General features: G+C 40.8%; 1 protein-coding gene across 1 annotated transcript in view; it reads left to right on the top strand.

Annotated features, from left to right (window-relative positions):
* The first annotated feature begins 341 nt into the window (after nt 1-341).
* LOC139689303 (vesicular glutamate transporter 1-like) overlaps nt 342-20,021 on the top strand; it is a 39,649-nt gene continuing 19,969 nt past the window's right edge. Inside the window, exons 1-3 of the mRNA XM_071586375.1 lie at nt 342-428; nt 10,630-10,852; nt 15,298-15,534. Coding sequence (XP_071442476.1) covers nt 10,631-10,852; nt 15,298-15,534 — 459 coding nt within the window. The 5' untranslated portion in view covers nt 342-428; nt 10,630. The remainder of the gene's footprint in view (nt 429-10,629; nt 10,853-15,297; nt 15,535-20,021) is intronic.

Here is a 20,021-nt window from a genome sequence, read left to right on the forward strand (position 1 = left end):
AACTTCTTCTGCATGTCGATGCTTAAATATTGTTAATGAGTAGATCCCTTTTGTCGATCCCGTGCGAAAGACTGAAACCACGAATCCAGAAATAAGCGATTTCTTTTCTTTTTTATGTTGACAGTACTTTTGCTTTGTTTTAACGGCGAGAGTGCGCAGCGAGTTCGTCCCCCGCATTTCCCGCGGGGCCCCTACCGCGCTGCAATTCGAAGGTCCCGCCGCGGAGGGGCGGTAAGTGAAAGGTCGGAGGCGGGCGGGCGGCCTCCCCGTTCGCCCGGAGTTGTGGGATCGCCCTCTCAGCTACGAGATCGGCTGGCCGTTTCCTCCCTCCAGACCCGCACCACGTGGCGCCATTCCACCCGATCGGCGGCCCCACCGCCGCGCCCCGAAGCGGAGCCCCTGCTATCCCAGCGACAACAACGCCTCAGGTAACGTCTCCCCCAACCAGCCCTCTTACCACTTGGCCCTTATACACGCTCCCTCCCTTCGGCCTTGGGATTGTTGTGGGAGTGAAGTTTGGAAATGAGGCTCCCGAACAATACCGAGGATGTGACATCGCGACTATTTCCAATTCTTGCTCATTAAATTGAAGATTCATCGAGACAATGGAATCAAATCTCGCTATTGTCGAGGATATTGAGAATTGCGAGTTCTTTATGAATGGCGCGCAAGTGCCGTTGGATGAATTGCCCTCCAGAACGCGAACGGGGAAAGGGCGCACACCCTTCTCTTTTCTTTGCAGACGCTGGAAACTTCTGTGCGCACTCGCAAAGGTGCTTGCCACCTTCCAGTTGCACAGGTGCATCAGTGTGGCTGCGTGTCATCGCCAGGTCGTTCCAGTGCACGGCCGGTCGTCATTTCGCGTCCCAGATCGGTCGAAAGGCAATGGGGCATGCGCGGCCCGCGTCCACTCACTACTCCCCTCGCTTTCGCGATCCGTGGCGTTCGGTCTAGTGGCCCGAACATCATGACATTCCTTGCGACAGTGCCGAGTGACGTCGGGCGACGAAGCAGCTCGGCCCGGAGGCATCCGCAGGACTTGCGAGAGGCGTCCAAAGCGCCTTGAGGATTTATGTGCGTGCAGATGCGGGAACTCTCGGGGACGAAATGCGACTGTCAATAACGAGCCGACGGGGTGTGTTCGGTAACTTCAGATCATCGCACTTGGAGCCGAGGTTCGACGCCTTGAGATAGAATGAAGTGAACTGCTGTGACCCCTTCAGGTTATTTCATTTTCTTCTGATTAAATACTTTGTTTACTTCTCTATATTAATGTGCATCAATTTCAGAAACTTCGACGAATGTTGAAAAACGGGATTATCGAATTGTGACACTGCCGTTGCGATCAGCCCATACAAAAAGGCAAGCCCTGTAATTCTCAACTTGCGCCTACGAGTGGCCACTTGACGGGTCGTCCCGCTCGTTTTTGGAATAGTGGACCAGCTCTCCTTTTAAACGAGAACTTTCGAACGGAGATCTAATGCGAAACTCAGAAAGTGAGACCTGCTGCGTGTTTTGAGTGAAAATAGTGAGCACCCAATCTCTCTCGCGCAGGCCGCTACGCCACTGGGTGGATGGAAGGCCGCCCCGATTCCGACGGCGGGGTCGCTTGGGGCCGATGCCGGTCGCGTCCTCGCCTCCTGCCGACGCTCCTCTCGGATACATTTGCGATTGGTAACATTCATATTTTTGCATATTTTAAGGATTACATGCTCATACTTTGCATCGCTCTCCCTTCTGCTAATTTCTTAAGATGAAACCGCAAATCAGTATCAGAATTATCCATCAAATTCCCAATTCATATTTAAATCTGTATTCACCTCAAATCCTACAACTAAACAGCCATTTTTACTAAACTCACAAACTCACTCACAAGACTAAACAGTAAATTTTTACTGACCTATTTACGAAATCATCGCCTCAAAGATCAGTTTCGTGGACGAGAAAAAAGCAAATGATGCTGTAGTAAATGGTAATGAAATTAAATAACGTTGGTATTAAAAAATGAACCGGATACAATTTGTAATATGGGAAAAGTATATTGATCTAACGTCAGTTTAATTTGTAATAAGGGAAAAGCCAGCCGTTGCTAAAAGTGCCAAGGGTCTTTGACTCGTCATGACCTCTGACAATGTTACAATTGTATTCTGCCTGACATTATCTGATCAACGGGGACGCCTACGTAGAAAGAAAATCCACGCTCACCCCGAAAGAAATGTTTCCCGGGCTAATGGTAATATCAAGCGCTTGGGTAATCCATAATTGTCACCGATAAATAAACCGCATCATAATGAGCTTGAGTTTGGAGGTTTTACCTGTGGGTAAAGCTGAAATAATTTCCGTTCCGCCACATTTATTGAAAGAACCTGTAGTTAGTATCACGTTCGTAACTTTCATGTTCTATATTCTACCTGCAAGATATTGACAAGTAGTAAAAAATACAAGAAACTGAATTCGATGCTGCAACTTTAACTTTTGCGTATCTGATTGACCTGAGAAACTCTATTACAGACATGCAATTTCAAGTAGCAAGGAACTCGTGGAAATGTTGCGTCAATTACGAACAATAGCGGAGTCAGTAGTTCGGCAGTTTGGATATATTCAAGAAAACTCCCTTATAATGTTACTGCATACTGTTTTTCTGAATTCCCCGATAATGGAATGACTATTTCCTTTATCACACACGACCAGTGCACCTTCTCCCCGTATAACGAACGTATACTTTGCCAAAATTCTGAGCCCGTGAAAATATCACTGCGGAGGCCACGGGAGGGTTTCACCTGCCGCGCGGAGGACTTTCTACTTCCACCTCTGGCGAGCCCCAGGAATCCTTTTGCCGGACTGGATTGCTCTTGATGAATTAGGGGACTTGTTCTGGTGAATTTTGAGCGAAGGCGAACCGAAATTCGATTGTATATATGGCAACTGCTTTCGAATGTGGGTCAGTGGTACGGCATTGCAGCGTAGTCCGGAAGGGGATACCGATGGAAGTGCGGGGAAGGGACGCCCCCCCCGCCCTCTCGCGCGCTGCGAAGGCGAGAAGCTAAAGCGGCGACCAGCAACGGAACATTTTATGCAACTGTATCCGGTATTTATCTTTATATTAATTCTTTTAATCAACTATTTTCATTGATTATCGGACGATAATCGGATCCTTCCAATGTAATTTACCGCGTAGTTCGATAGAGTAAACATTGCTAAGGCGTAATTTGGGGTGTAATCGGGGTGTAATGCCCTGCAGTCGAAAATATACGAGTACAGTTAATTAATTTTGAGACACTCATTTTGGCAACGTCTTGCTCGGGTAGCCACGGAGAGCATGGCTTGATCTTTCATCATGCAGTAGACAGCATCATATCGTATGTACCCCTGAATAATTTGCAAATAAGTAAAAATAAACACGTTTGTATTCTGGCATATTCCTTCATTATTACGCGAGGGCGATTCGAAAAGTAAGATCTCCTATTTCTTTCCATGAAAAATCAAATTTATTCTCAACTTTGCGTACATCGTAGGAAAGGCTGAGCATTTAGCTATTTTTCTGCATAGTCGCCTTGACGATCAATCACTTTTTGCATCCTTGTAAGCAGCTTTTTAAAACCGGCGTCGTATCTTCCTCCCGCCGCGTCACGAAGCCAACTGACGACTGCTTCTCCGATATAAATTCATTAAAATTTAGTGGAAGTGCACGGTGAGAAGTGTATGGACATATAAACGTGCAGAAGTGGCGCAGGGAGTTTTTTGATGGCCGGGAAAACGTCCACGATGAGCAGCGGTCGGGGCGGCCGAGTTTGCCGGAATCATCGGTGGCTCCAACTGTGCCGATCAAATTCATAACAAAAAATAAGAGACCTTGTCTTGCATCCTACCGTAAGGGTTGCGATGCATGTAGAAATATCCCAGGCGAGCTACATTTCCAAAAAAAATCCCCAAAAAAGTTTCCTAGTCATTAGAGAATGAAATGGTTAAATAATCAACCGTTGAATACAATTTTGACTAAAACAATTGCAAATTATAAAATCACAAGTGTGTGTTTTTATTTTCAAGGGGACACGTGCTTAGATTCCAGACGAAACTTAACTAATCGGCCCATAATTCCATTCCATCATTTGATCGCTTAGAATCCTGCTTCCAAGGGGACTCCCATTCATTCATTTCCCCCCCCCCTTGGCCCGCCGCCCCACGGCGGAGGCCGGTGGCACTCCCGAGGTTATCTCGGCAGCTCGCCCTCCTTCGCTGCTGAATTGCGTTGTTATCTGCTGTTGGTGTGTGCTACCGTCGCCCGGGGATCCCGAGCCGCGGCGATGGCTCGAGCGAGCATCAAGAGCCGCGCGACCGCAATAGGCGTGCCCGGCGAGTGCGCAATTCCGCATACCGATCTATGCTGAGGTCCTTCCTCCGCGAGACGGGCCGTGGCATGAGAAAGTAAACCAGTCCTCCGCAAGGTCACGGAGACAGCAAGGCTGCGGGTGTGGTGGTCCTACTCCGTGGAAAGTTTCTTCTATAATCGACTTCATTTTCACACGTCCACCCTTTCTACTGCTACACGAGGCTTTCCATTTCGAATTAAATAAAGAAGAGGGTCCGTAAATTATGATAGTTGGTTTCCTCCACTACGAACATCCTTTAGGACAACACTTGCAGTGTCATAATCAACATTGCTAAAGTGGTTTTTAGGATCACCGACCGAAGGATGGAGAGCAGGGCAAATAATTACTTTAGAGATGATCAGTTTGGGTTTAGGAAGGGGAGAGGTACGCGTGATGCCATTGCAGTAATGAGATCACTAATCGAGAGGAATATAGAATACAATCAGGAAGTATTTGCCTGTTTCGTAGATTTCGAAAAAGCGTTTGATAGAGTGAATTGGGAAAAACTAAAGAATGTATCGCAAACAACAGGAATAGATTGGAGGGACAGGAGGCTAATCCGCAACCTGTACATGCCTCAGACTGCTCAGGTGCGGGTGGGAAACGGGGAGTCCGGATGGGCAGTGTTAGGAAGAGGTGTAAGGCAGGGTTGCCAATTATCACCGTTGCTGTTCAACCTGTATGCAGAGGAAATGATTAAAGAGGCATGGGAAGAACTGGAGGTAGGAATGAAGGTGGGCGGGGAATTCGTAAAATCAGTTAGGTTTGCTGATGACCAAGCTTTAGTTGGTCAGTCAGCCAAGGGGTTGCAAGCATTGCTGAGTGATTTGGAAAGTCAGTGCGATAGGTATGCAATGAGAATCAATCTTAGTAAAACAAGGGTTATGCGATTTTCTAGACATAAAAAGGCTAAGCTAGACATTAAAATAGGAGGGCAAAAACTAGAGCAAGGAGAACAGTTTACATATCTCAGAAGTGTTTTGGACCAACACGGTCAAAGTAGTAAGGACGTAAGGAGAACAATTGCCTTAGACAAAGGAGCTTTCATAAGGTGTAAGGATATTAAGAGATAAATTTGGGGTGAGAACATTAAATTGCCAGCAAACCCCTTGGGCATATTATATTGGTATTTCATATTTATATTTTTCCCTAGTTTAAGATTTTGATTGGAAACCTTTTTCTTCTCATGTTTATCCCTGAAGTAGTTGTCAGTAGTTATAAAATATTGGAAAAAACTTTCTGTGGATAGAACATTTAAATCTTTGGCATACATCATCTGTAGCCACTTCAGTCAAATTACTTTGATTAGATTTCATAATGTTAAAATCATTTTCTGGTTTACTTTAATCCTTTTTAGAATTATTGCTCCACTTGAACCTCATCAGACCATATCTCAAAACACTCAAAATAGTCCATGGTAAATCAATGCATCTATTGTTACAACGTCGTAACACAGTCTCAACTGTAATTAGAACTAATAGTTGAAGTTGTGACATTAGTGACAATAATGTCATGCACCAAAGATTATGACAAACATAGACATAGCTGATGGCATTAGCAATCACAGAGCTTTATTAATGAAAATGAAACCTAAGTTCAATTAGTGATAAAGGAAAAGCCTGGAGTCTATTTAACTCTCATATTGTGCTGTGTACAAAAGGCTGGAGATATGAAAGACATTACCTGGGTGGCAATCTCTAGTGTCTCACCTAAGTAATTTCTTTTTTTAAACATTTAGGAAAACAAACACTCAAATTCATACAAGTTAATAGTGATTGTTATTCTCTCCCATCAATAATGAATTAATCGATGATATAATTCTTGTGCAGCTACTAAGTTCCCTTATTTTGTGATTTCTGAATGAAAGCATTCCAGTGCCACATTCTATGGTCGTGGGACTAGGTGTACCTAATGGTATCTGTAGGCAAGAAGTGGGCTCCAAGTGTGATCAGTTACATTTCGTACATTCCAGAGCTGTGGTGGAAATCATTCTCTTTTTGAAGGACTGTTGGAAAAGGGTTTTAGCTCAGCACTTGTGCAATGGTTTTCCGCATCTTGAGAAAAGATGGTTTGTGAGACTATTGTATGTGAGGATGGCGACTGGACACACGAAATGAATTAAAAATGGTTGACCAGTCACCAGAGAACTCTGATTAGGTCTAAGCTCTGTGTTTGCTGATGCTGATTTTTAATTTTGGCGTGAAAGACAGCCACCAAGAGGAACTGCATGTGGAGATGGTACTTAAAGTGTGAGCAATGAAGAGCAAGTGGAAGAAGCTTGCATTGAGTTGCATGTGCAATGAGAAAACAGCGCCAGGAATACTTCAAAATACATAAATGCAGACTTGGTAGGCCGATGGAATTATCCATGCTGATGTTTGTGAACCGATAGTGATCACTACACTTGGAGAAAATAATACACCTTCACCATATGGTTTCATTTTCTCAGGTGTAGTATATAACAATTGCTTCAATCCCTGCCCTCCTAAGTTTTTTAAAAAAATTATAATTTTGCCGGTCTGTTGCCGACAAGGTGAAACATCATCACTAATTAAATAACTGAAAACTTTTTTAATTCATAATTTATGGACTTATCTACATCGGCGAATACAAGTGTCGCAAGTACGCGACATGGTACTCCCTTCCTGGCTCCTTCGAATACCCCAAGCGATCAAAGACAATGTTGCAAGTATGCAACATAATATCCCTTCCCTGGCTCCTCCAAAACTCCCACGTGACCAGAGACAATGTTTCAATAGAATTCCTCCCCCGGCTCCTAAATTGGGTATAAAAGCCCTGATCGCGTGTCCTATTTCTGACTCAACTTCGGACGAGGGCTCTGCCTAGGTTACGTTCGTCGTGACTGCGTCCGCCCTGCCATACTCCCTTCCTTTCCGACGGACGCGCGTTGGTTTACTGAGGGTCTAGCCATCCATGAGCTGCGTATACCTTTGTAAATGGTGCATTATAACTGTATGTTGTATTATATACGATTGTTTGGGTAAGACTCAGTGTAGTTATTCTGACTTTCCCCGATACCCTTTGTGTCGCACCATAGGAACGCCCCTTGCGACACAAGAGAGGTGTATCTAGCTGCATTTTAGCTTCTGTAATGGCTAATCTTGAAACAAGGAGTCAAATAGGCTGGACTGTTTTACTTTACTAAAATGGTATTTTGGTAAAATTAACTAGCTTTAAGGATTCATCATTATTTCATCATGCAAAAATCTTTCTATGGCAATCTACCACTTGAGATCAGTTTAGGATAGGCTCAGACAGAACAGCAGTGGATTTATTTGCCTATTCTAGCAAAACAAAACCTGACACTACAATAAACCCTCCTTCAATTCTGCTCATATTCTATCCATAACAGCCAACATACCATTGCCACTAAAAACATCTTTGTCCATATTTTCTGCCTTCATTGGATTTCTCCCAACCATGCCTGGTACTTCTATATTTGATTTCCAACCAATCCATTTTCCTTTTTCATTTATCCTTCTCCATACACACATAACTCAAAAGTCTCCAAACATGCCTATCATATTGCTTCAATGGCCAAGTTTTCAAGCCAAACAAAACCACACTCCATGTCAAAGTTAATGATAGTTTTCTTTTCCTCCGTCCTCAAATGTCCCTGTCATCAATTAAAGGTGCCATAGCATCAAAGGTGATCAAATGCAATCTTCCAGCCAACTTTCTCCCTCATGAATGCTCTGAATTTTCTTGTAAAAAATTTTCTTTTCACATTTTGACATATCCGTAAGTAGTTCCATGGAAATGCTATCAATCTCCACATCCAAATTCAATATCTTTCCTTGGTGTCCCTCCTATCTCCAAATGAAGTATAACTGGGCATAAGCTATCCACATATTCATCGTATCCTTTCTCACGTCGAAGTTTTCTTGCTTTACTACCTTGATCAAAAATTTCCCGGAATTTATTCAGAAAATTAAAAATACAAGTTTATTCATCTAAATCTATATTGTCCCCTTCAAAGTAATCCCCATCGACTGCAACACACTTATGCCAGCGCTTGATCCAATCCTCGAAACATTTTTTATATTCGGTTTTCGGTATGTCCATCAGTGCTTCCTGCGATTTTTCCATTACTTCCTCTCGGCTGCTAAAACGCGTTCCCCGTAATGGTTTTTTAACTCGATTGAACAGAAAGAAGTCACAGGGAGCCAAATCAGGTGAATTCGGTGGCTGTTGGATGGTATTTGTTGCATTTTTCGTCAAAAAATTACGAATAATGATAGCACTGTGCGACGGTGCGTTATCATGGTGCAAAATCCACGAGTTTTCTGCCCACATTTCTGGTCTCTTTCGGCGAATTGCTTCACGCAAACGTCTCATAACGCCCAAATAATACTCTTTGTTTACTGTCTGGCCTTCTGGCAAAAATTCATGATGCACTACACCGTTGTAATCCATGAAAACCGTCAGCATTGCCTTCTTTTTTGACTGAAAACGACGTGGTTTTTTTGGTCTCGGCTCATTTGGTGAACGCCATTCACTTGCCTGATGTCTGGATTGCGTGTCGTACTCATAAACCCACGTCTCGTCTCCAGTAATGATCCTTTTGATGAATGTGGGATCGGATTCAGCCTCGCAAATCATGTCTTTTGCGACGTCAACACGGTCTCTTTTTTGCATGAAATTGAGGTCTTTTGGCACCAACTTTGCTGCTACACGACGGAAACCCAAATCATTAACCACAATGTCTTGGGTGGATCCATAGGCAATGTTCAAGTCCTCCGCTATTTCTCTGATGGTTAATTTGCGGTTATTGACCAACATTTCTTTTACTTTATCAATTTTTTCACCGACTTTCGATGTCGATGGTCTGCCACTGCGTTCATCATCTTCGATTGACTCACGACCACTTCTGAACCGCTCGTGCCACTGGTAAACGACCGTTTTTTTTAGAGAATCGTTGCCGAAACACTTTTCCAACATTTCCAACGTCCGTGCGCCACTAAATCCGTTTTTTACGCAAAATTTAATACAAGTTCGTTGTTGCAAATTTAAATCCATTTCTGCAATTGTAAAAAATCGCCAACACACACAGAGATAGATGTACTCTTGGCTACGTAACTTTTGCAAATGTCAAGTTATGACACTAAGATTTAAAGGGAATATCAACAACAGATGTACCAATTTAACAAAAAAAACAGAACTCAAATCGGAACGATGGGAGCGCCACACGGTGGTTATTCCGGGAACTTTTTGATCAAGGTAGTATATCATTAGCATATAGATCCCCCATGTATTCTTTCAATCTCTCTTGGCAGTTACCATTATGCTTTGCAGTATTGTCTCATTGAAAAAATGTCATTTTTATGTGTCTGTTGCATTGTAATACACAATAGGAGATGACTCCATTTCCAGTTACTTTTGCAGCATCTCCAACACTTTGCATGTGTTGCAACTATGTGAAGGAAAAATAAGTGTATTTTTATTTTGTATGATTGTAGAACATTTCAAAATAAAAATATCTTGTAATGTTAACTGTGTGTCTCCGGCTATCATTTTTGAATTCCTGTCGCTCATGTCATCAATATTCCTGTACATAAATATAGCGATAATGTTTTCAAGTATTTATGGCACTCTACTTGCCAATTCTAATTATTATACTAAGTCACCTTTCAATTCTATCACTTGCCGATTCACTGTTAAAAGTACCACTGAGGTTGATTTTTTGAGCTAAAGTGACATATTTTCAAATACATTATTTGGAATTGTTCTGCTTGTGACATAGTTTGCTCCCTGCAAAATATTTACATTAAAATATCTGAAGTAATGAATGTAGTCTCCTGTCATTATTAGTTTTTACTTTGAACAGGAAGAATCCTAATCAAATACATTTATGCTTGTGAAATCATCAATGGGCCCCTGCAGTGCTTTGGCACCTAGAATTAGAGACAGCCTTAATAGTCAGCATCACAGAGCAAATGATTTCACACAGTATCTCCATAATTGCATTTCCTACTTTGCTGCATCACAATCTCCTCTTTTCTCATCACCTACCTTTCCTGCATCCCTGGCTCCTCTTTCAAAATTTATAAACACATGTTGGATACAAAATGAGGTCATAAGTCAGTCATTTCAGAATTATCAGTATTAAATTCATGGATGGCAAGCTCTTACTTGGGCCATCACAAGTCATATATTACTTTAAGGTGAAATATCTGGCCTTGTTGTTAGGTCTCCCCTTTTCTGTCATAATAAATTAAATTATTTTTATTTCCCTCAGGATGAACGCACCCAGTGCCAGTGGTGACTTGGAGGGTGAAAAAGACTACAAAGTACCATGGTATCAGCGAAAGCACCCGATACTTCGTCGCTATGTCATCGCCACTCTTGCATTTTTTGGTTTCTGGAACATCTATGCTTTACGTGTCAACCTTAGTGTTGCTGTTGTTGCCATGACAACAAATTATTCCATTTCAGTTCCCGGCTCCAATGTGACTACATACGTAAGTTCACCCCTTTTTATTTTTCTAATATATCCATCACAGTTTTTGTGAATCATACTCATTTGAAGTCGCAGGGATAAGATTTTTTGGTGAATACACCTCTGTGGTGGGAGGTAAGGTGGGATCTGTTGTCAGGAGCAAAAGATGGGTGGATAGCCTGTGCAGCATCTGCCTCTCAGCTAGTTGGCTGCAATGGTGTCCGACCCCAATGAGGTGGCAATTTCAGTGAAGGCGTCAAGTTAAAAACTATCGAGGAAGGTAACATGACCCAACCACTATTATTTATCCCGTGAAACAATGATGGACGCAAACATAAATCCTCAGTCCTGGCAACTAAGGGACTCAGCCCCTGGGCTGAGTGTTGTGCCAGGTAGCAGGAGAGGCAAAGATTCTGTGGCCTTAAAGACACAAAATCCTTACAGAGCAGAATAAACAACATCAACAAACAGAAGAGGACCAAACCTTTTAGATGAGGAACTTGGATTGCTATGTAAATTTTGAGGATAGGAAGCTAGAAAATATAAACAGGGAAATGAAGAGAGTTATATACATTTTAGGTCTGTGCTAAGAGAAATGGAAGGATAGCAGCGACCATTGGATGGATAATTACATAGTAATATTCAGCAGAGGGAATGAGAGCCAGGGAGGGGTCGTAGTAGTATTGAACAAAAAAGTAGGAAACACTATTGCAAACATTTAGGATGTTAGTGAGAGACAATTACTAGTAATGGCTAAAGTTGAACCATTGAAATTGGTTATTATTTCGGTCTATGTGTTGTGAGGTAGTGTTGGGGAGGAAGAAATATAAAATACGATCAACTAGAGAAAATAGTTCTGGGTGTCCCTGGAAGGAAGCATTTTACTGTGATGGGGGATAGGAACATGACAGTAGACAAATTGAGGTATGGGAGTATGATAAGGCCTATGGTTTAGGAATGAGGAATGACTGCAGAGAGAAACCAATAGAATTATGCAGGAGAAATGGTTTAGTCATTGCTAACATTGGGCTTCAACACCACATTAGACATGGGTATACTGTACATGGACAATGCCATCGAACCAAAAAAGAGATATCAGAGCAAATGGTAATTAAGCTCAGAGTTTAGGATAACTTACTTCATTGATAGGTGCATTATCCTGAAATTGGATGCAGATTATGATGATTCTTTAGTCCAAATGAAATGTAATGTCAGATTCGGGAGGATAAGACAGGGAAAGCGGATGAGGGAATGGAATGTAGATGCTTTAGCTAGGGTCAAAAGGAGCGAGCGGGAGAGGGAACTGACAAATATTATTAGCAAGGATAGGGAGACGGGTGCAATAGAAGAGACGTGGTCCCATCTCCAAAAAGGCATATCAAAAGCCACAAACAAAGCCATGGGCACAATAGGAAAAGAATTAGAAAACCCAGAATTACTGACAAATGGCTCAAGCAACTAGAGAGAAGATAATGAGAAGGAAATGTGAAAAGAGAGTTAGGCAGAAGGCAGTACCAAGAGATACATAATAAATTGAGGCAAGAAACTAATCGGGCAAAAGAAGCACGGTGGAAGACAGTGTGAGTGTATGGAGAACTTAAGAAGAAAGGGTATAATGGGAGCACTGTACAGAAATTTGAAGGAACCATCAGGATTTAAGAAGGAAAGATCCATCAACATTGTTAAAGATGTGGAAAGAACGTTATGAATTGAACCAGAAAATAGTAAAGAGAGATGGAAAGAATATATTTAGGATATGTATCATAAAGTTATTAGGCCAGCTAGTTTAGACTAGAAAGAGAACGAGATGTCGATGAGGATAGCTTAGGTCCAGGTATCCATAATAGCAAGGGAGGAAATGCTAGGCTTAGTAAAACATTGAAGACGGAGTTTTTTGGGTTCAATTGAGGCTTCTATGTGGGAGGACATTGGCTTGAAGGCATCATCAGATCATAATTGGTACATGTCCCAAAAGGGGAATGGCAGCCATATTTGAGGACCACAGGACAATAAGTTTGCTTTCACCTGCAACTAAGAGGTTACTTAATATCAAGGACGGAAGGATCGAGAGGAAGGCAAGTGATTACTTAGGGGATGATCGGTTTGGATTCAGAGAGGGAAGAGGTATACGTGATGCAATTGCAGTAATGAGGGCACTAATAGAAAGGAATATAGAATACAAGTAGGATGTTTTGTTTGGTTTGTGGATATCCAGAAGGTATTCAATGGAGTTGATTAGGTAGAACTGATGAATATATTATAGAAGATACGGGATATATGTCCTCACTCTGTCCACATTCGTGTCGGTTCTTGCCGTCGACGGCCGTCCGGAGCGATGGTCGTCTTCAACGAGCTCCCTACCCTCCTTAAACAACTTGTGCCACTCAAATACTGTGGAATGGCTTAAGGCAGTGTCCCCATAAGCCTGCTTGATCATATCGAGGGTCTCAGTTGCCGTCTTCCCGAGTTTCGCACAAAACTTCACGGAATAACGTTGCTCTAAATTCAGATTCATTTTGTTTTTCGACGCGGACAAAAAACTTGCTTCACTAAAAACGGTGTCCTCACTCAACGACAGCCCGCAGGCGCCTGAGGTTGGTGTTGGTCTGTTGCTAAGAGCCCCCTCCACCTTACTCTGCCAGGCAGACCCCCCTCCACCGCTCCGTTTGCGCCAGAGAAAATCAGTCCTACCACTTTTGGGTGCAACCCTGTAGGAGAAGACAGAAGAATTAAGCAGCTTATCCAAAGCCTCCGAATGCCTCAGACCTCTCGGTCATGGTGGTGGGAAGTTGATTAAAGGGACTTTGAGAAAGGGTGTTAAGAAAAAATTATGAAAACTATGATGTGGAGGATGAATTAATGGACATTTGGTAGTTGATGCAAGTTGAAAGTCATAGATGGAAGATAATTGTGCTGTGAGCGTGAAGGATGTAAAGGTAAAATGAACAGAAGGGAAAACAAATACGTACTCAGCATGGTGGGGGAGGAACCAATTGTTGTCAATGGTATGTTGAAGACTGTGATAGAGGAGAGGACATAAAAGATTTGGTATTTTCCCGGCGTATCAGCTGCGTAAATTCCTCTCGAGTCCTCCACCGGGTTATATCGCCCATATCGGCCGATCTGGACGATATGACCCGGTGGAGGACCCGAGAGAAATTTACGCAGAGGAGAGGACGTTAGGCAGGTGAAGAAAAGGATATTTAGGGCGGATGAAATGAATGGAGCTAGAATGTATGTGGAATTGAAGAAGGGTCATTGTAATGCAGAATGTTTGGTTGTGTCTTGTTAGGCAAGGCTCAGACATGTAGTGATAGTGTATCCCACACAAACCTGCCTTAAACATTAAGATACCGTAATAATAATATTGTATTTCTGATACCCTCTTTGCTGGGTAGTATACAAATGCTTTGAAAGGTCAAGTGCTCATTTTTTCAAATCATTATTTCCAGTTAGTTTCCCAAAGAGAAGATTGAAAATCATAGAATTAAATGAAAAGTCCAACTCAGAAACTTATGTTTAATTTCTGGCAAACATAAATTAGAAATGTGTAAAGTTGGGTGTATGTATGCCAACATTGTCCATTTAATGATTTGTCTAAGAGGGAATGAAGACTGAGTAAATCAGGGAAAAAGCATGTATGGAATGGAGGAGATGGTTCAACTAATCATCCCTATCAGAAATACTTGCAGGTAATATCTCAAGAAATAATATGTCCTTGATCAATGGTTTTTCCATAAATGGTGTATTGGTGTAATGTAGAATAGGAACTTTTAATTTACAGCCAGGTTGGCAAGTTTCCGTTTAATAATTTGCTTGTTTTCAAATATACTGGTGGATTATCTACAGGGTGCGGTAAGATAAATTCCTTTTTCAAAGTGGTTTTGCCTTTTAAAAAAGGAAGTTATGTTGCCACACCCAGTATTAAATTTTATTTTATTAAATTAAATTTTCATAGCCATTACCACTAGAATCTTTATGCTATGGCCAATTTATGACGATTTTTTTGGCATTAGTATCAGATTTCTGGTTGAGCAACAGTGAATCAACCTGAAGAAGTTTCATACAGTTTTTATGAATGTGAATTAAACAAATGTATATGTATGTACTTACATGGAATAGTATGAAATTAAATTCAATTATAGGTTTTTCAGAAACCTGTAATGTATAATTAGCCATATGGTTAGTTCTAGTAAGAGTCCTTACTCCAGTTATGGCTTAGCATTGTGTCTTAAGGAGCACCAAATATGTACCTTCTTACCTGTTTTTTCTCTGAATAAAAAAACTGCAAAAGGTGCACAGATAACCCTATAGATACCCTAATGGCATCCTTCACAGATAAACCTTACATACTCAATGTATGCCTTAGAACAAAATTATTTACATGAGTATTCCAATCCCCATGTTGTTGAACAAATGAAGTTGCAATTCTTGTAATTGAATTCCCCCCCACAATCTGTTGTCCAGCGGCAGGACTTTGATTGGGATTTGCCGACGCGGGGGTTGCTGCTGAGCTCCTTCTTCTACGGATACATAGTGACACAGATTCCAGGCGGGTGGCTGGCAACTCGCCTGGGGGGAGGTGCTCGCGTGTATGGCATTGGCGTTGCCGCGACAGCCATCCTCACCCTCCTGACGCCCCCCATTGCCTACGGATCCCTCACCATGCTCTTTATTCTGAGGATAGTCGAGGGTTTCTTTGAGGTGAGTAATTTAACATGGGAAATACATTTCAGCTCACTTCTAATACTTACATCAGTCATGGTTGAAGTCCTTAGTATTATGCATGGGAAGTATATGTTGAAGATTCTCTTCTGGGCCATCAATGTTGCCGCCATGTGAATTCTCAATCTCAGTTGAACATTTTGCTTTGGTTGCCATTATTCCACTTCTCCTTGCACAGACATTTTATTTGCCTGCTGCCCTTTTGTCCCTCTACCTTAGCTCTTTTTAGTTGATATTAGCTACTTGGAGCATAGTTAATATACTTGCATGCGTGTGGTTTTTCCGTGACAGCTGCTTACCAAAGCCCTGGTCTCTGGCATCTGGAATACTATCTTCACAAACTATTCCGGTGAATCTAGTATGTAACTGTTTGCGTGTTAAGTGGAGTCCCTAATGTGGGATTAGTTTCCCCAAACCAATGAAATGCTTGTGATCTTGGTGCATTGTTTTCTGACAAGATCACTAAACTTGCTGGAAGAGAATGCTTAAGAGGGAGAGTGTTTGTATCCTTTGGTTGTCCCTGCTGACAGAATTTTTCTGGGAGCCACCAATGGTTTTGGGAGTGAGTCTGTGCACCTCATTACGCTGTTCTCTTCTGAGGTCACCCCTGGCAAGAACCACGAATCGGTAGAGTGTCATGGTCCATAGTTGTCCCTGATGAAAATTCATTTTTCCACGTACAACCACAGGGTATGTATGTGGAGAACCCATGTAGATTATTGACTTTCATTGGCTGGTCCCCATTACAGGATTAATTTCTTTGTAAAATGTCACATAGAAATGACCCTGGGCCTGCTTGTTTAATGTTTAGTTTTGTATTTCTTTTTTCACATTTTTGATCAATGGCTCATGGGTATAGGAGTTAGGGAAGTGGGTTAGCAAGTAATCAAGGATTTACCCTTTCAAGGTGCATTCTTGAAATTTGGGACACAATCCAATTTCAACTGAGTTGGCGGCCAGTAATACAATAAAATGTTCACATTCTGAAATGAGTGGTAAGTTTAGGACAGCCTGCAACAAGTAGTAATCAAATTTCACTTTAATACAATATGCGCCATCCAAAACTGGGAGTACTCCCACCATGCTCAAGCTATAATCTCTGGAGAGATATGTTTTTTGAATCAAATTAATTTAAAATTAGTGGTCTCCATTATTTTGAAATCATAGAAGGTAATTAGAGGATTTTTAAAACCTGGTGTCCTTCAAATGTTTATGGAATGTCAGCCAATGGAGTTAGTATGGAAACATAACAAGCAAGAGTAAAGAGTCAACACAAACATTTGCTCATATTGATAAATTTAAGTCTCTGAAATGCTTCATATGAATTACTGCACTTATATTTTGTTCTTGCCATGAAAACAAGCATTATGTTGTCAGAAGAAACTCTTTGCTAATAGGCGGAGACATAAGCTATATGTTGTAGGGTGCTTAAAACAATTCAAAGTCTAAAATAAGTAACAATTTATGAAAAATGTTTTTGATTTTGATATCAAAATAACTTTGGATTAAAAGCATTATTACCCATGCCAACATATAGATCAATCTTCAAAATGTTGCATCTTGTTGTTATGGATCCACTTTCTGAATTCAAGATTTTAGTATATCTAAGACAAGGAATATCTCGTAAGGAAGGAATTATCCACTCCTAATTCCTTATAGAAATACTTTGCATTGCATTCAAGCCCTAGTAGCTAAAAATATCTTATTTAGAAAGTCTTTAGAAAAAGGAATGTTTAAGCATGAAAAACAATCAACATAAAGACATTTGCAAATTGCTACCTACCAAAACATACTTAAATAGTTTGAAATCCCAGTATTATTGATGAATGATTAAATATGACAGGTTTAATGGAATTTTCTTCTGAAGTAAATATCAGTCTACAATCACTGTGCCAACTCTTATGAAGTTAATTTAATGTTCTGCATTTGCATATTAATAGATAATACCTCACGGTGAAGTTCGAATATGAATGCCAGTATTGGCTATTGCATTAGTGGTGTAGTAACTTCAGTTAAAGTTATTTATATAGGTTATCCAATAGACAGCAGCACTAGTACTTGCTTAAGATCAATGCCAATTTTAATACTCTGTAGCTTAAACTGATAGTAACTACGATTTAAAATTTTCCATATCATATTCAAATTTATACACGTTCCATGAAGTTTTCTTGGGTCTTCCACCTGGCCAGGGGTTCCATATGGGCCGTTTTGATGCCCGACTCATGCATTGTCCTCAGGGTAGATGATAAAAGAACTTCAGGAGGCAAATATGCCAGGAAAGCACCAAATCTTACTAACACATTTTCCCTCGAAAATTATGATATCTCTTATTTATATTTAATTGTTTGTGGTGATGTTTTACATCAGGTTAAATCCGAGGGAAATAATTTCCACAATGTCTCTTTATCCTTTTATGCTTGCTTCCAACTATTTAGCCACATTAATCAATTATTTACAGAAATTAGAATTTCTGGGTAAAAAGCAATCGCCTTGACCAGAATACGAGCCTGGATCCCTCGTTACCCGGCAGTGTGCTTAGACTGGTTCAGTAAACAGAAAAAACAAATGCAAAGATTTCAAATTAAAGTAAGCTTAGAAATGTGATACTTTGAGAATTTTTATTTTATGTAAATTTTATATAATGCAAGATGATTGCACCGATTAATTTTGTCACACCTTTTTTCCCATCAGAAGCCCACAAGTTACAAATAATTTTTTCCGTCGATCTAACATGTCTCAGTAAAATATTTCCGCTCTTCTCCTGCCTCTTCAGCATCTCGTTAGCCCCCTCTCTCCAATGTTACTTGATATCCTTCTTTGCTTCCTGCCCGATTTATCAGCCTCTTCTATTGTATCCATCGTCCGTTTTCGTATCCTCTGCCTGCGGCTACCAAATCTCTTCCGACTGTTTGACCTCCTACGCCTTCTGCTACTTCTCCTCTTTCTCAATGAATTCCTTCTGCTTCGAGAACGTGACCTGGTTCGAGATCTTCGACGCCTTCTCGGACCTCTGCAGTCAATAGCCTCGTCCTTTGCGGCCGTCGTTTTCCTTGGAGTGACTTCTGTCCTCTTAGAACTACAGGCGATTTTGTAAACTCCTCTTGATACTGGAATTATAGTTCCCGCGTTAATTGCTCTCTTGAGAGCGACCCGGATTTCATTGCTTGACGCGGGAGGCTCATTTCCAGAAAACTTCTGAAGATGGCATACGATGGATTTAACGAAGTTTCCCCCACTCTCTCCCAGCCGACTTATCACGTTAGCCACGCGACTCCTATCATTGGTGTGGCTTTCACGTAGCATTGTATTTTCGCGGGCAAGAGAGTTCCGAAATTTGGGACCTTTCTTAATTATTTCGGCTTCTGATGACAACGCTCTCGGCATTATACCTTATTAAACCTTCATGATTACGGACTGTGTGGACGTTGTTGGCGTTGAATCAAACGGCTAAATGTAAACAAATTTCCAACGCAACCATTCCAATTGTTGTCGCACACGAGTCAAAGGACCATTTGGGATATATAGAACGTGTAAAGCTTACGTTTTACGTGTGAACGTTTCTGTTTGAAAGTAATGGTTCAGGTTACAAAAATTCATGAATCTGTAATGTTGGGAAAATATTAAATTTATTGAAAGATATAATAATAAGTTTATAAGTATTGTGCGGAAATATTAAGTAATTCGTAAGATTTGTAACAAGGTGGTGTGATATTTTTAACGAAATTTCTTATCCACAAATGCTCTCTTTAATCATTGATGTTTCCTTCTAAGAAGTATACGATGGTATTATTTCTAGCTAATCAAGATAGAAGTAATGACATTTCAAGTGATTAATCATTAAATCATTATTTTTGGTAAAAATTCCCCGCCAAATTATCTAGCATGCTTAAGTTAATTTCATACATTTTTACAGGGATAAAAATGCTTAATTAAATGAAGAATACAATGTATCTTTCTGCTGTCTTTTATTCATGTACAACCAGTTTCAATGCTCAAGTGTCATCATCAGGTACCTGATGATGACACTTGAGCGTTGAAACCGGTTGTACGCTTATAAAGAACAGTGGAAAGATACATTGTACTTTTCTTTTAATTAAAATGAATTTCCACAAAGTTGAGCCGGGAACAATTGAATTTTATAAAAATGCTTATAAACATCTAATATTGGCCAACAAAGAAAATATTGCATTTGCTATCATGTATAATGTGTACCCTAACTTTCTGGTACATTTTTGTAGAATAATGAATATTATATATAATGAAAATCACAGTATACCATACACAAAATCAATATCTCTTCTTGTGCAAAATGCTGAGTTCCATGAAGCATTTTAATGTACCACATCAGTTTTTTCTTGCCATTGTTTTCTATTTTTTTTAGAAATGCAAGTATACTGATTTTTCTCTCAGAGATCAAAAAATGACATTAGAGCTAAAAAATCTGTTAACATATACATCTTTATTAA

The sequence above is a fragment of the Hetaerina americana genome, unplaced genomic scaffold, assembly GCF_022747635.1.
Source record: "Hetaerina americana unplaced genomic scaffold, ioHetAmer1.1.p SCAF_22, whole genome shotgun sequence".
Classification (NCBI taxonomy): domain Eukaryota; kingdom Metazoa; phylum Arthropoda; class Insecta; order Odonata; family Calopterygidae; genus Hetaerina; species Hetaerina americana.